Source organism: Sciurus carolinensis, chromosome 1 (assembly GCF_902686445.1).
Source record: "Sciurus carolinensis chromosome 1, mSciCar1.2, whole genome shotgun sequence".
NCBI lineage: Eukaryota > Metazoa > Chordata > Mammalia > Rodentia > Sciuridae > Sciurus > Sciurus carolinensis.
Window position 1 is genome coordinate 67781483 of NC_062213.1, and position 13440 is coordinate 67794922.

The 13440-nt window shown below is 34.6% G+C and overlaps 1 protein-coding gene across 5 annotated transcripts in view; it reads left to right on the forward strand.

The window, feature by feature from the left end:
- Ppp1r42 (protein phosphatase 1 regulatory subunit 42) overlaps positions 1-13440 on the forward strand; it is a 53405-nt gene that overhangs the window by 25077 nt on the left and 14888 nt on the right. For all 5 annotated transcript variants that reach the window (XR_007110358.1, XR_007110364.1, XM_047565601.1 and 2 more), the window contains exon 6: positions 8722-8839. Coding sequence is in view for 3 of the 5 variants with exons in the window: in XM_047565601.1 (XP_047421557.1) it covers positions 8722-8839 (118 nt within the window). In the remaining 2 variants the exon portion in view is untranslated. The remainder of the gene's footprint in view (positions 1-8721; positions 8840-13440) is intronic.

Below are 13440 nucleotides of genomic sequence, written 5' to 3' on the forward strand. Positions count from 1 at the left end.
TGTTGCATGTAAATGATAATTCAGTAGTTGATTTTAAAATAATATTTAAAAATTATCAGAACCAAACAACAAAAACTTGCATAATGAAACTGTCTCCGAAAATGCCCAGCATACTGGATGAAAACTGACCCTCACAAAGGTTCATCCTTAAAATTTGGGGGACACCAGCAGAAAGGAAGAAGAATATCCTAAAGATTTCTACAGAGAAAAAGAGGATCATAATATAAAGAATCAAAAATCAAATGGATTAGAGTTGTCCAACTTTTCAATATGGAAGACAGTAGAACAATACCTTCAAAAATTTGAGGGAGGGGCTGGGGAGATAGCTCAGTCGGAAGAGTGCTCGCCCCGCAAACACAAGGCCCTGGGTTTGATCCCCAGCACCGCAAAAAAAAAAAAAAAAAAAAAAATTGAGGGGAAAATATTCTCAGCCTAAAGTTTATATACTCATTAAATGTTCAATCAACTATTAAGTATAACACTATTAAGTATTAAGCACGTGTGTTCTCAAAAAAATTTATATCTTACATGCCCTTTCTCAGGCAGCTCTTGGAAAATGTGTTCTACCTAAAGAGGAGAGTTAACTAGGAAAAAGGAAGGCATGTATCTAGGAAAAGGAGAAAAGTCTAAGGAAATTCCCAGAGGGAAGTTAAAGAGAAGTCCTAGGACAGCAGCTGTATATTAGACTATAGGGCAACCAGCCCCTGCCTTAACAGGCTGAACGGGTAACAAGCACAGAGAAAAACTGAATGAATAATTAAACATTTTTTAACTGTACAAAAAATAAGTAATCATGATGTAGTATGTAATTTAGCTGTGAACAATATTTACCTGTAAAGTTGTGAGCTTTAGACTACAGTTAGTGGATATTAGTTTTCTAGTACCGTTTTATAGTATAGTCACTGAGTATTAGTAAACTTTTCTATTGATATATAATTATCTTGACATAATGAGACAAAAGAAGTGTAGTAGGAATTGGAGGTGGTACTTGTGACTATTAGATCACCATCTTCCACAGTAGGAATTCGGTAGATAAATATGTAAGATTTAAAACCAATAAATAGCTGTTGTTATTTAGCAAAAAGGAGGTAAATTTGTGTAAAAACTGCTGAGTTGGAAGTTGATTTGTCATAAGCCATAAGGTACTCTTAGGTTTTATTGTCAACATTACAGACTTATTTGACATTTTTTAAAAAACGCATTGAGTGCAACTTTTTATTTATTTATTTATTTTACTTTTTATTTTTGGCAGTGCTGGGGATCAAATCCAGGACCTTGAACATGCTAAGCACTCTGTCACTAAGCTATACCTCCAGCCCATACTACTATAATTTTTTAACACCTAATATAAAAAAGAATGAATAGTTGGTAAAGAAACCTCGTTAATATGATTCTGATATTTTATATTATTGTATCCCCCATCAGACTGGAAGCACAAAGAATTTTGATTTATTGACTTTAGGATTAATACAAGTGTGCCTGGAATATAGTAGGCATCTACTACATGTTTATAGAATGAATGAATAAGATAACAAAAATATTCAACTATCTAGGGAAAAAATATAAACCATTCTGTAAGTTCAAGTGGTTGGAATATGCCAAGAGTTGCTTTTTCCTCCTGTAGAAGATATCCAGGGATTGAGTATAAAAATTCCAAACCCTTTTACTTCCAGTGTGAAAACACAAACAATTAAAAATGCCTAGGCATTACTTATTAGGAATCTGAATATAGACACTGCCCAGAACACATCAGAAAGTGCTTTTGTGATTCATTTTAAGTCATCCTCTGAAGGCTTAATCAAAGGACAAATTGTTGAAATCCAGCATCAAAATAGTAACTTATTTCTTTGTATGTATTCTAAGGTCAATATCTCTATTTGAGGACTTTAAATTTTCCTTTTCTTTTCTTTTTTCTTTCTTTCTTCCTTTTTTTTTTTTTTTTTTTTTTTTTTTTTTTTTTTTTGGTTCATTTAAGTTGACCCAAACCCACTTGGCATCAAACCCTATACCATGAGGGAGAAATTCTCATGCCATACATAAGGTCACTGACATCCATCTTAAAAGACGTCAGCAATAGACAGCTTTGTGCCACAGGGAAAAAGACTGGACATCATTAGAGAATCCTAACAAAACCACTATAATTACCTAAGGGTTTTAGCACTTAGAGCAGCTGCTTTTACATGAACATCAGTAGGTTCCTCAAATACACCTATAGAAAATATATGAAATAAGACTGGGGGTGTAGTGGTGTAGCGGTAGAGTGCTTGCCTAGCATGCAAAAAGTCCTGCATTTTATCCCCAACACCACACACACACACACACACACACACACACACACAAATATATATATATAACTGTCATTCTTACATAGCAAAGTATAACATTAAAATCATTGCTTTTGCAGATACTTCACTATCATCTCCAAAAATAAAACTTCAAAATTTAAAGTCATTATTCAAATATACAATAAAAAGCTACTTTAGTCATTCATTCTCATTTTATTAAATTTTTTTTGAGATGTTCTTTTTTATTTGGTTTAGTTTGGTCATGTGTGCATGTTTATTAAATGTTATAATAGATTTCCCAGTAATAAGAAAAGTCCTATTAGTCAATTTTATACATGAATTTTTGTGAAGTCTTATAAACTAAAATGTTAAGTGATTTGTATTTACAAAGTTTTTGTCATGAAAAACTCATTTTTAAGTGTTGGCTATAAGAAAAAAATTTAAAATAATGGTCTCTTAGAATGATTATATAACTGAATCTTCCAGTCAGATTCTGGCTTAAGCAGTGAAAAAGAAAAGATATTTCCATAAATTTTAAAGGAACATATATAGCAAGGAAAAAGTACTATATCAGACAACTGAAATCATTGAGCCCCATAGAAATAAAAGAAAAAGAAGAGTGAATTGTGTCACTAGGAAATAGGCAGCCTCCAATAAAGACCATACCCTAGCTAATTTAGTGTCCAAGAACCACAGGGAAATGCCTGCATTAGTAGCCAGGCACAGAAGATAGACCTGTAAAAAGTTAGGTGGCCAAGTGATTTCTGTCCCTTCTTATAGGAATATCATTTCCTTCCCTCTTCTCATTCTCTAGACCTTCGGTTGTCAGGGACACCTTACTCTATGATCTAACCCTACACTCATCTCTGCAAAGCTGATGCTAGTCTAAAACTGCTCCAGAACAGGGACTTCTAGAAGTATTTAGAAAGGGAGCGAGTATGTAGAGAAGGAAATAGAAGAAAAGATCAATTCTGTGTTTCCTCCTTTTTTCATGTCTGCAGCCCTTCTAATTAACAGTTTTTCAAAAACAGTATCATCTTATTTCTGCCTTATAACTCCTGTTCTGATTCTAACATCAGACTCTCTGCTCTTCTATCCATTAGTCTCTTCTTATCCATTCATTGAAAATAACTGCTTCCTGGCAGCACTTGCTAGACAATGGGGGAAATAATAATGAGCAGAAAACTGATATAATCCCTGGCCCTGAGGAACTCTCAGCATGAAGAAGAAAAACATTAACATGTAATCCTGAAAAACAAAGTAAAATTGCTTGAGTATCATAAAGAGAAGTAGGTGGCTCTGAAAGCCTATAATGGGTAATATACCCTCTAGTTATGGAAGTCACTGAAGGCTTCCCTGAGAAGGGATACCTGAACTGGCTCTATGAGGAGAGGACTTACAGGCAAAAGAAATAGCATGTGCAGAGACTCTGAAGAAGGTGGAAGCATGGTAAATATGAGGAATGGGAAGTTGAGAGTGAAGATGGCACTGCGTACAAAGACTGATGGGTAGAAGGTTGCATAGGTTTTTATCCTAAGAACAGGGAAGTCACTTCAAGTGTTTTAAGCCCATGGGTAAAGTAATTAGAAATTAGCATTTTGAAAAGATCTTTATAGTTACAATGTAAAGAACAGATGAAGCTAGAGATGGTGGAAACCTTAATAGGGTGGGGGTGGAAAGAGACTGGAGAGCTGTTTAAGGAGTAAAGTGAATAAGACTTGTTTGTGAGTTGGATATAGGGAATGTGCAAAAGGAGGTCAAGAATGATTCCTGGGCTTTGGCTTTGTACAATGGGAAATAAAGAACCTAACAGTCAGGTTTGGGAGACATGGAGAAGATCATGAGGTTATTTTTGTTTGTTTTTTAATTATACATGACAGTAGTATGAAATCATGAGTTTTGGTCATGTACAGTTCAGGAGGTTTCTGAAACATTTCAGAGAAAATATCAAGTAGACAATTGGACGTATGAGAACACAGCTCAGAGGATAGATCAAAGTGGGAGTCTTTAGTATATGGGTTTAATGATCAATGGAAATGCCATCATGGATGAATTACAGAATGCATGTGGCACTCTTTTCTGTAAAGAGTCTAAGTGAGGAAGTTGATCTAAGTGTAAGTGAAGAAACTGGTTTTTTTTAGCTGTGATTTTACATTCCGCTGTGGTTCAATGAATGGAAACCAATACATTTGAAAGGAATAAATGTAGATTATAGAAAAGGAAGCAAGTGAATTGGTCACTGAAAGTCTGTCACAGGGGATACCTGCTCCTGTTCCTTAATGGGAGCTATGGTGCTCTGGAAAATGCCGATGTCTTATGGGGAGATTCTATAGCATTGTCATGACACAGGTGTTCTTCAATCTTTTTCTCAATTAAATAGTTTTTCTCAATTGTTTCCATGGCCTGACCCAGGCAACAGTCTTTCAGGTATAGCATTGTCTTTTATGTGACCTGCTCTCAGTTTTCAAAAAGCAACTTTTAGAAAACAACCTTTTCACATATTGGGGATGTCTGTGGTCAGAGGCTTATTACACATGGATCAGACATTCATGAAGGATCCATAAAGACTGAAGAAATGTAAAACCACAAATCCATGAAGGAAGTGGTCCACGGAGTAAGATGCTCCACAGAATTAAGACAGGGAAAATCCATGATTGGTCAAGTCTGGCTCAATGATAAAGTTAGCAATGTCTCTTCAGTGGAGCTAGTGTGTGGGAATATGTGATGGTTGAGAAAGTAAAGGCAGTGGCCTAGACTCTTACAACTCCAAATGGAGTTCTAGGACCAGCAGCAGCAGCAATGCAGAATCTCAGTTTCTGTCCCAAACCTAAAAAATAAGAACCTGCATTTGAACAAGATTCCTTGAACAATTGAGAAGTATTGGTCAAGTTTGGCAGTGGTAAGAGCTTGGATAACAGTCAGAGAAGGAAGATTAGAAATGGAAAATCAAAAAGAAAAAAGATCACAAGAGAAAGAGGTGAGGATCAAGAAAACTGACTAAAATGGGGGAAGAAAGCAATATTCTTTCTTTGTTAAGAAAAATGGGAAAAGGGGGTAGAAGAGGAAGTATGAGAGACTAGGCCAATAACTGAGAAAACTTTATGGACAGATAACCTATTTCTACCCAATAAAATTGATGGCAAGGTGAACCACTAAAGAGGAAAGAGAAAAGTTTTAAGCTAAATAATATACAGTTTAGAAACCTCCTTTCTTTAGCTCTTAGAGTTCTAGCTTAAATGTATTTTTGGTTAACATTCCTTTGCATTTTTTTTTTACCTGTAACTTCTTTAAACAGGTATGCATCAATGTATAGAAATATTAATAATGGTGATTTATAGTAAGACTTTTGCATTTCTGCAAGTAGTTGATGAGTATAAGTTGAGTTTTGAACTTCATTAGGGCCAACATTAAATAAATCAGCCAAATCTCAGTTTGCAAAAATGTATAAGCACTTGAAAAAATAATCTTTACCTATAGTTTTTATGTCTAAAAAGTTTGCTAAATCAATAAATGATCTGAAAAATTCATCTCACAGATTCATTAGTGATTTATTTAATTGGTTTTTTGATGACCATTTATCATGAGGTATAGAATCTTCAGAATGAATGGGGGAAATAAAAACCTTGACATGCTTGCCTTTTATATAAAGTAAATATTTGATTTATAGGACACAAATGAACCAACTTCTATGGCCTGTCATGTTTTCTTAGTTTCTAATTTATACAACCTCTGCTCATTATTGATCCTGACAGCAGAGTGGCCCAAAGATAAATTTATTCATTCTACAGTTTAGTCAGGAACAAGCCCAAAATTATAGATTTTCCCAGGCAGATGATGACAGGCAGTCAGGGGGATGACAAATGGCTGTCTTTAGATTTAGTAAGGACAGTTGGGCCAGACGTTTCCAATAAAGATTGAAGCATGCTGGTCAAATACAGGTTCATCAGCGGTCATCATTAATGGTGAGAGAGCATTGCCATGCAGCAGACACCCATACAGGAACCTAAGCACCAGTCCCGCAGAGGAACCAGAATTGGCTCCTCAGTATTTTGCAGCACTCCTCTAAGTGATAGTATGACATGATCATTTATCAAACAGAGACTGTCCAGAAAAGTGTCTGCTTCCTTTAGTAACTTATTGAAGGGCAGGAAAGTGAAAGCATTTTATTAAAGACAGGAAGGCAATGAACAACCAGAGCGTATCCAAAGGGTAATCGTATTTCAGCACAGGATTAGTTTAGTCTTAAATAAACATACACTGCAGGGAGTACGTTGAGGGTCATTTATCAAGTGAGGAATAATTAGCAAAACTTGGAGCACTCTTTTTATCTATAACAATTTAAAGTTCTCATACTGTAATTACTTAACTTTTTGGATGGTGGGCATTGTATTCAGCACTGTAGAAAAAAATGCAATCCCTTCCTTAGAGGTTCTTAAAGTAAGAGTAATACAGTGTAACTCTCTGTTAAATACTGTTGAATAAATGCTATGCAGAGGGCATTGTCTAGGGCCCAAGGCTGAGGGCTGAAGTTATAGTTTGTGAAGAAAGCTTTCTTATAAGAAGTCAATTACTTGTTTGTGAGTGGGTCAGAAGTTTCTTCTTCCTTACTTACAACTTTTTCTGTGTTGGCCAAATTTAAGAGAAAGAGAATTCATTGAGGAGTAACAGGGTAGGCAAAGAGAGAATGAACATATTTCTTATTTACCGCTTTGTTTCCAGCACTGTATATGCCATGACAATTATTGCAATTATCCTCACTTTATAGAGGAAGACATAAACTTGCCTAAGTTCTCACAGTAAGCAACAATGCCTGGGAATTTAGGATTGCCTTTTAAAAAATAAGTCCTATATTTTCACATAGATTATTTATTGGGATCCCTCAGGGTCAAGCACAGACTTAAATTCTGGGTATATATCCAAAGAATATGAAATCATATTTACACTATGTTCATTGCAACATTGTTTGCAATAACCAAGATAGGGAAACAACCGAAGTACATTATCTTTTTGGTATAATTCATGATAGATTAAACATCTAATTTTTAAAATAAAAACCAGAACTTTTTGGCATATATAAGAACTACTCAAAGCATATTCCATTTCTATTTTTTAGTATTTTGTTTTAGGTGTAGGTGACACAATATCTTTATTTTATTTTTATGTGGTACTGAGGTTCAAACCCAGGGCCTCACACGTGCTAGGTGAGCGCTCTACCACTGAGCCACAACCCTAGCCCTATATTTCATTTCTGTTAAATAGCAGTTAAGACAAAAAATTTGTTTAAAAAAGGGTTGAGCCTGGAGCTGCATGCCTGTAATCCCAACACCTCGGGAGATCTGAGACAGGAGGATTGGGAGTTCAAAGCTAGCCTCAGCAATGGCGAGGTACTAAGCAACTCAGTGAGACCCTGCCTCTAAATAAAAACACAAAATAGGGCTGGGTATGTGGCTCAGTGGTCAAGTGCCCCTGAGTTCAATCCCCAGTACCCAAAATAAAAAGTGGGGAGCTGAGATTGTGGCTCAGTGGTGGAGCGCTTGCCTAGTATGCAGGCGGCACTGGATTCCATCCTCAGCACCACTTACAAAACTAAATAAAATAAAGTTAAAACAAACAAACAAAAAAAGTTGAATTCTAAAAAAATTTTTTCTTAAAAAAAGAGGAAGGGAAGAAGGCAAAACAAATGACAAAAACTGTGGGAAAAGGAAGTGACAGTGGATAGGAAAAGAAATCCAATTAGAGAGAAAGAGGCATTAAAGAAGGCAAACTGGCAGAGTTGGTTCTTATGTGCCATTAATCTGTTTTTCCTCACATTCAGTTGAGTTGTAGAACATGAAATAACTTAATTATTCTTTTCTTGTAAGCAATTAAAAGCATGCAAGTATTTATGGTAGAATGTAAAAAATTACACCCAGAGTATTGATGCGAATTTAAAAAGAAGTACCTATACTCAAAAAAGATTATGAAGATATAAAAGTGATCTTTGAGTGATAAAAAGTGATCTTTTTCTTTCCACTTTTCCCTTTGATAAATTCTTTATAAAAGGCATCAAAGTATATTTCTTGCAATGCCAATGAACTATTTACTCAGTATTCTCCAATTGCCTTCATCTGTAAACTTCTATAAATTTCACTAAGAATAGGGCCTCTTCTACAGCACAAATGTTATCTGAGCTGCAGTTTGGGGCCACTTAAGGGAGGTATGACCAAGAACAGTTCTGTGACCCAAGTTAGGATGTCACTTTTTTGCCTCTTCTTTAGTCCCTTCTACTACCAGTATGTCATTTTATTTAAAAACTAGTTATTATGCATCATCTGAGTACCTGACACTGAACTAGAACTCTGTGAAAAACAGTAATTTAAAAAAACAGTAATGGACATTCTAGAAGTATTGAAAATTATGAAATATTTATGGCTTGCTTTTTCTTCTCTAATTTTAGGATTTGGAGTTTTTACTGAACAAGCTGATGAAGCTGTGGAAAATAGATCTAAATGGAAATCCTGTTTGTCTCAAACCAAAATACAGGGACAGATTAATATTGGTGTCCAAATCATTGGGTATGTGTTTTATGTTAATATAACTTTAAAAAAATTTTTTTTAGTTGTCGCTGGACATTTATTTTTATTTATCCATATGTGGTGCTGAGGATTGAACCCAGAGCCTCACACATACTAGGCAAGTATTCTACCACTGAGCCACAACCCCAGCCCCACATTAATATAATTTTCACAGAGAAAGATATCTGTTCAACTTTACAGTTAATTTATCTGCAAGCTTTCAGAAATATAAATATGACATCTTAACCTATGAAATGGTCAGCTTAAAATTCAGTATTTTGAATAAAAGCAAAAGTTAAAATTGCTAAATAAAATACAAAAATATCTGCTGTTAGAAATAAAGCACCAGACTCTTTAAGGATAAAATGTAGATGATACCAACAAAAGTGGTTAGTTATAAATGTGTAAACTTGCTGACCTTTTGCGAAACTTTCATTGGCACAAATCCTCTGATGATCCCAAGAGACTCCTTAGCTCTTGGTTCTGTAGATAAAATTGATCAAGTTTTCACTGTGTGACATTTGCCAAATGTACCCTAAACATATAGAAGTGCCTTTCATTTGAAAGGGGAATAGAATGATGAATTCCTTTATAAAATCCTTAAAAATAATAGCATTCCTGAATATGCACTATAATGGAGGAAATGGACTAAAGTACTTGATCAATAGTGGCCAAGTTACATAGTATCAGACAAGCAGTGCTATCTCACTAAGGAGCCTCATGAGAGGGTTTCCTATAACAGTACCTCGGTGACATGATGTGCTTGAGTTTAAAAATTAGCTGTATGATAAAACCACTTTGAAGCTCATAGCTGTAGTAAACTTTGATTAATCATAATGTTAGTAAACTGATTAATTATAATACTAATGCTGTGATTCTCTGGAAGGAGGATGAAAGGCATATCAGAAAAATATAAGACTAGGGAACAGAGAACACCTAGGGACAACAGTCATATAGTTGTTTTGAGTTTTTGGAGGGGATTTGTTTATTTTTGTTTTTGTTTGTGTGTGTGGTACTGGAGAGTGAACCCAGGAGTACTCTACTTCTGAACTACCTCTTTAGCCCTGCCCCACCCCTTTTTTGGGGACAGGGTCTCACTAAGTTTCCCAGAATGACCTCAAACTTGCAATCCTACAGCCTTAGTCATATAGAGTTTTTAAAAACTCTACAAATGATTCTGCTTGGAGTCTGTCACCCATCCTCCCCTCCCCTCCCATCTCTGCTCACAACACACAACACTGTATGAGTCCACCTTTATTGGCTTGCAGAGTAAAGTAAATACAATTAATGTTTAATGATTAAAAACCTTCCAACATTCATGAGACCACTTCTGGAAACATTTCTCATTATATAATACTATTGGGGGGACTATAAAAGATGTAGAGATAGCTATATTGATTACCAAATAAAGAAGATTTATTCAAAGTTTGTTTTGAATAAATCTTTTCTATGACATGTTTATGATTACAAAACTAATACATATTTTTCTTGTAAAAATACAAAGAAGAAAATAAATATAACTCATAATCCATCATAAACCTGCAGTTAACATTTTAGTATATGTCCTTCCAGGCTTTTTTCTATGCACATATACGCATATAACAAATTCTTTTTGATTTTAGCTTTTCTTATTCCCATTTCTTTCTTTTTATTAAGTGTTAAAAAAAATCAATTGAGGATCTGGTTTGATCCTAGTCCTAGTAAGAAGGACTTCTAGGCAGTCATTTTTATGTTTTATAAGTTAACCATTCTTCACCATATGGAACAAGTCATATATTTGGTTTACTTGACATGAAGGGAAGCAAATTTTATCCTGAAAGCAGCTCAATAAAATAAATCTCATAAGATCTTGTGTCCATTATCTGGCTTCTATACATAATAACCTCAAATAAGATCATTTGCTAAAAATGAGATGGAATCAGGTTAACTGAGGCACAATCCTCCAGTCACTGCTAGTTCTGGCTGGGACATTAACATAAAGAAGAAATTGGCCATGCAGAGTGGTGCATACCTGTAATTGCAGAGATTCAGGAGGCTGAGACAGAAAGATCATAAGTTTGATGCCAGCCTCAACAACTTAGCAAGATTCTGTCTCAAAATAAAAAATAAAAAGGATTGGAGATGTAGTTCAGTGATAAAGTGTCCCTGCCTCAATCCCTAATACAAAAAAAATTATGTTAAAAGACTTGGAGTTTTCATTCCTTATTTTTATAATATGTTGTTTTAAAAAAATTTTTATAGTTGTATATGGACAGAATGCCTTTATTTTATTTGTTCATTTTCATGTGGTAGTAAGGATCAAACCCAGTGCCCCACATGTGCTAGGCAAACTCTGCTGCTGAGCTACAGCCCCAGTCCTATAATAGATGTTTTTTAAAAATATGTATTGATTATACACATTCCCTCAAAAAATACAACAAATTATATAATTATTAATAAAAATTAACCAGGAAAGACATGAATAAGTTAAGTAGTTAAGAAAACTGAATATAAAAGAATGACCCTTAATGGAAAGTTATAAATACTAAGATGTAGGTTGATAAAACATTTAACCAATTTCTTGAAGTGCTATTAAGTTAAGAAAAGTTCATGAATAAAATATGAAGACAATTATATTTCTAGGGTTCATGATTCTAATTTATATATTAGTCCCCCTTTTATCTGTGGTTTTGCTTTCCAAGATCAGAAAATACATTATAGCACAATAAGATATTTTGAAAGACCACACTCACTTTTATTATAGAATCTTGTTTTAATTGTTCTATTTTATTATTAGTTATGTTAATCTCTTACTATGCCTACTTATAAATTAAATTTTATCATAGGCATATATGTATAGAATAAGCACAGTATATATATGGCATTCAGTAGTTTCAGGCACCTCCTGGGGGTCTTGAAGTATATTCACCATGGATAATGGGGGACAACTGTGTTCCAGTTTCATCACTTTATATTGTGCTTTGGATATAAAGCACAATACAGATTATTTTTAAATGGCAGTGTTAATACTTTCAGCAGCACAATTAATATTTTATCAATTCTCACTTTTCCTGAAAGAGTATGATTTAATTTATTTTACTACATCCTTACCACATTCTGGTATTCAGGGGAAGATATTACATGTATGATGAGAGAAAACATTTAATTTAAAAGTTATACAGGAATGTTCTTAGAAAAGATAAGACTTTTCATTACGTGAAGACCACATAAATCATCTTATTTATGTGATTACAAATGCTAAATAGAGCTGGGTGCCATGGCACACGCCCATAATCCAAGGTGCTCAGGAGGCTGAGGCAGGAGGATTGCAAGTTCAAGTCTATCCTGGGGCAATTTAGCAAGACCACATGTCTCAAATAAAAAATTAAAAGGGCTGAGGTGTTACAGCACCCCTACTTTTGATCTCCAGTACTGAAAAAAGTAATATAGGCAATATAAGATATCCTGTAAAAAGAGATTTGGCTGAGCACAGTGGCACATGCCTGTAATTCCAGTGACTAGGAAGCCTGAGGCAGGAGGATCCCGAGTTCAAAGCCAGTCTCAGCAAAAGTGAGGTGCTAAGCTCACTAAATAAAATACAAAATTGGGCTGGGGATATAGCTTAGTGGTCAAGTGCCTCTGAGTTCAATCCCCAGTACCGTCCCCCCAAAGAAAGAAGAGAATTATTCAACATTTTATAGCATACTCATATACAAAAGAGTACTATCAGCCATTAAAATTTGTGCTTAAAGAAAATTTCTTTAAAATTTGTTTAGAGAAAGATAATAATGCTCACAATTGAATATTTTCAATATTTCAAAAGCGATTTGAAAAACTATAAAACTGAAGAATTTCATTTTGTATGCTATACACGTACATCCACCCAATACATAGCAAACAAGAAAATGCTAAGAAATATTCTGAAGTGTTATCAGTGATTTTCAGTGATTATTTCTTGTGGACTAAAGCAATTTTATTTTTTTTTGTATTTTATATGTTCCAAATATCTTACAACATACAAAAATTATGTTGTAAGAAGCTCAATTTTTAAAATTTATTTATTTATTTATTTATTTATTTATTTATTTATTTATTTTTGCGGTGCTGGAGTTCAAACCCAGGGCCTTGTGCTTGCAAGGCAAGCATTCTACTGACTGAGCTATCTCCCCAGCCCAAATTTATTTATTTTGATTCATTATAAACTTATTTCTCTGGTTGTACATGAAGTAGAGTCATACCGTTTGTGTAATCATACATGTGCATAAGGTGATGTTTGTCTCAATCTATTATTTTTTCCCTTCTCCCCAACCCTCCCACCCCTCATTCCTCTTTACAATCCATCATTCCTCCATTCTTGCCTCCTTCCCACCCCCCATTATGTATCATCATCCACTTATCAAAGAGCTCATTCGGCTTTTGGTTTTTTGGGATTGGCTTATCTCAATTAGCATGATATTCTCCAGCTTCATCCATTTGCCTGCAAATGCCATAATTTTATTCTTCTTTATGGCTGAGTAATATTCCATTGTGTATATATACCACAGTTTCTTTATCCATTCATCAGTTGAAGGGCATCTAGGTTGCTTCCACAATCTGGCTATTGTGAATTGAGCAACTATGAA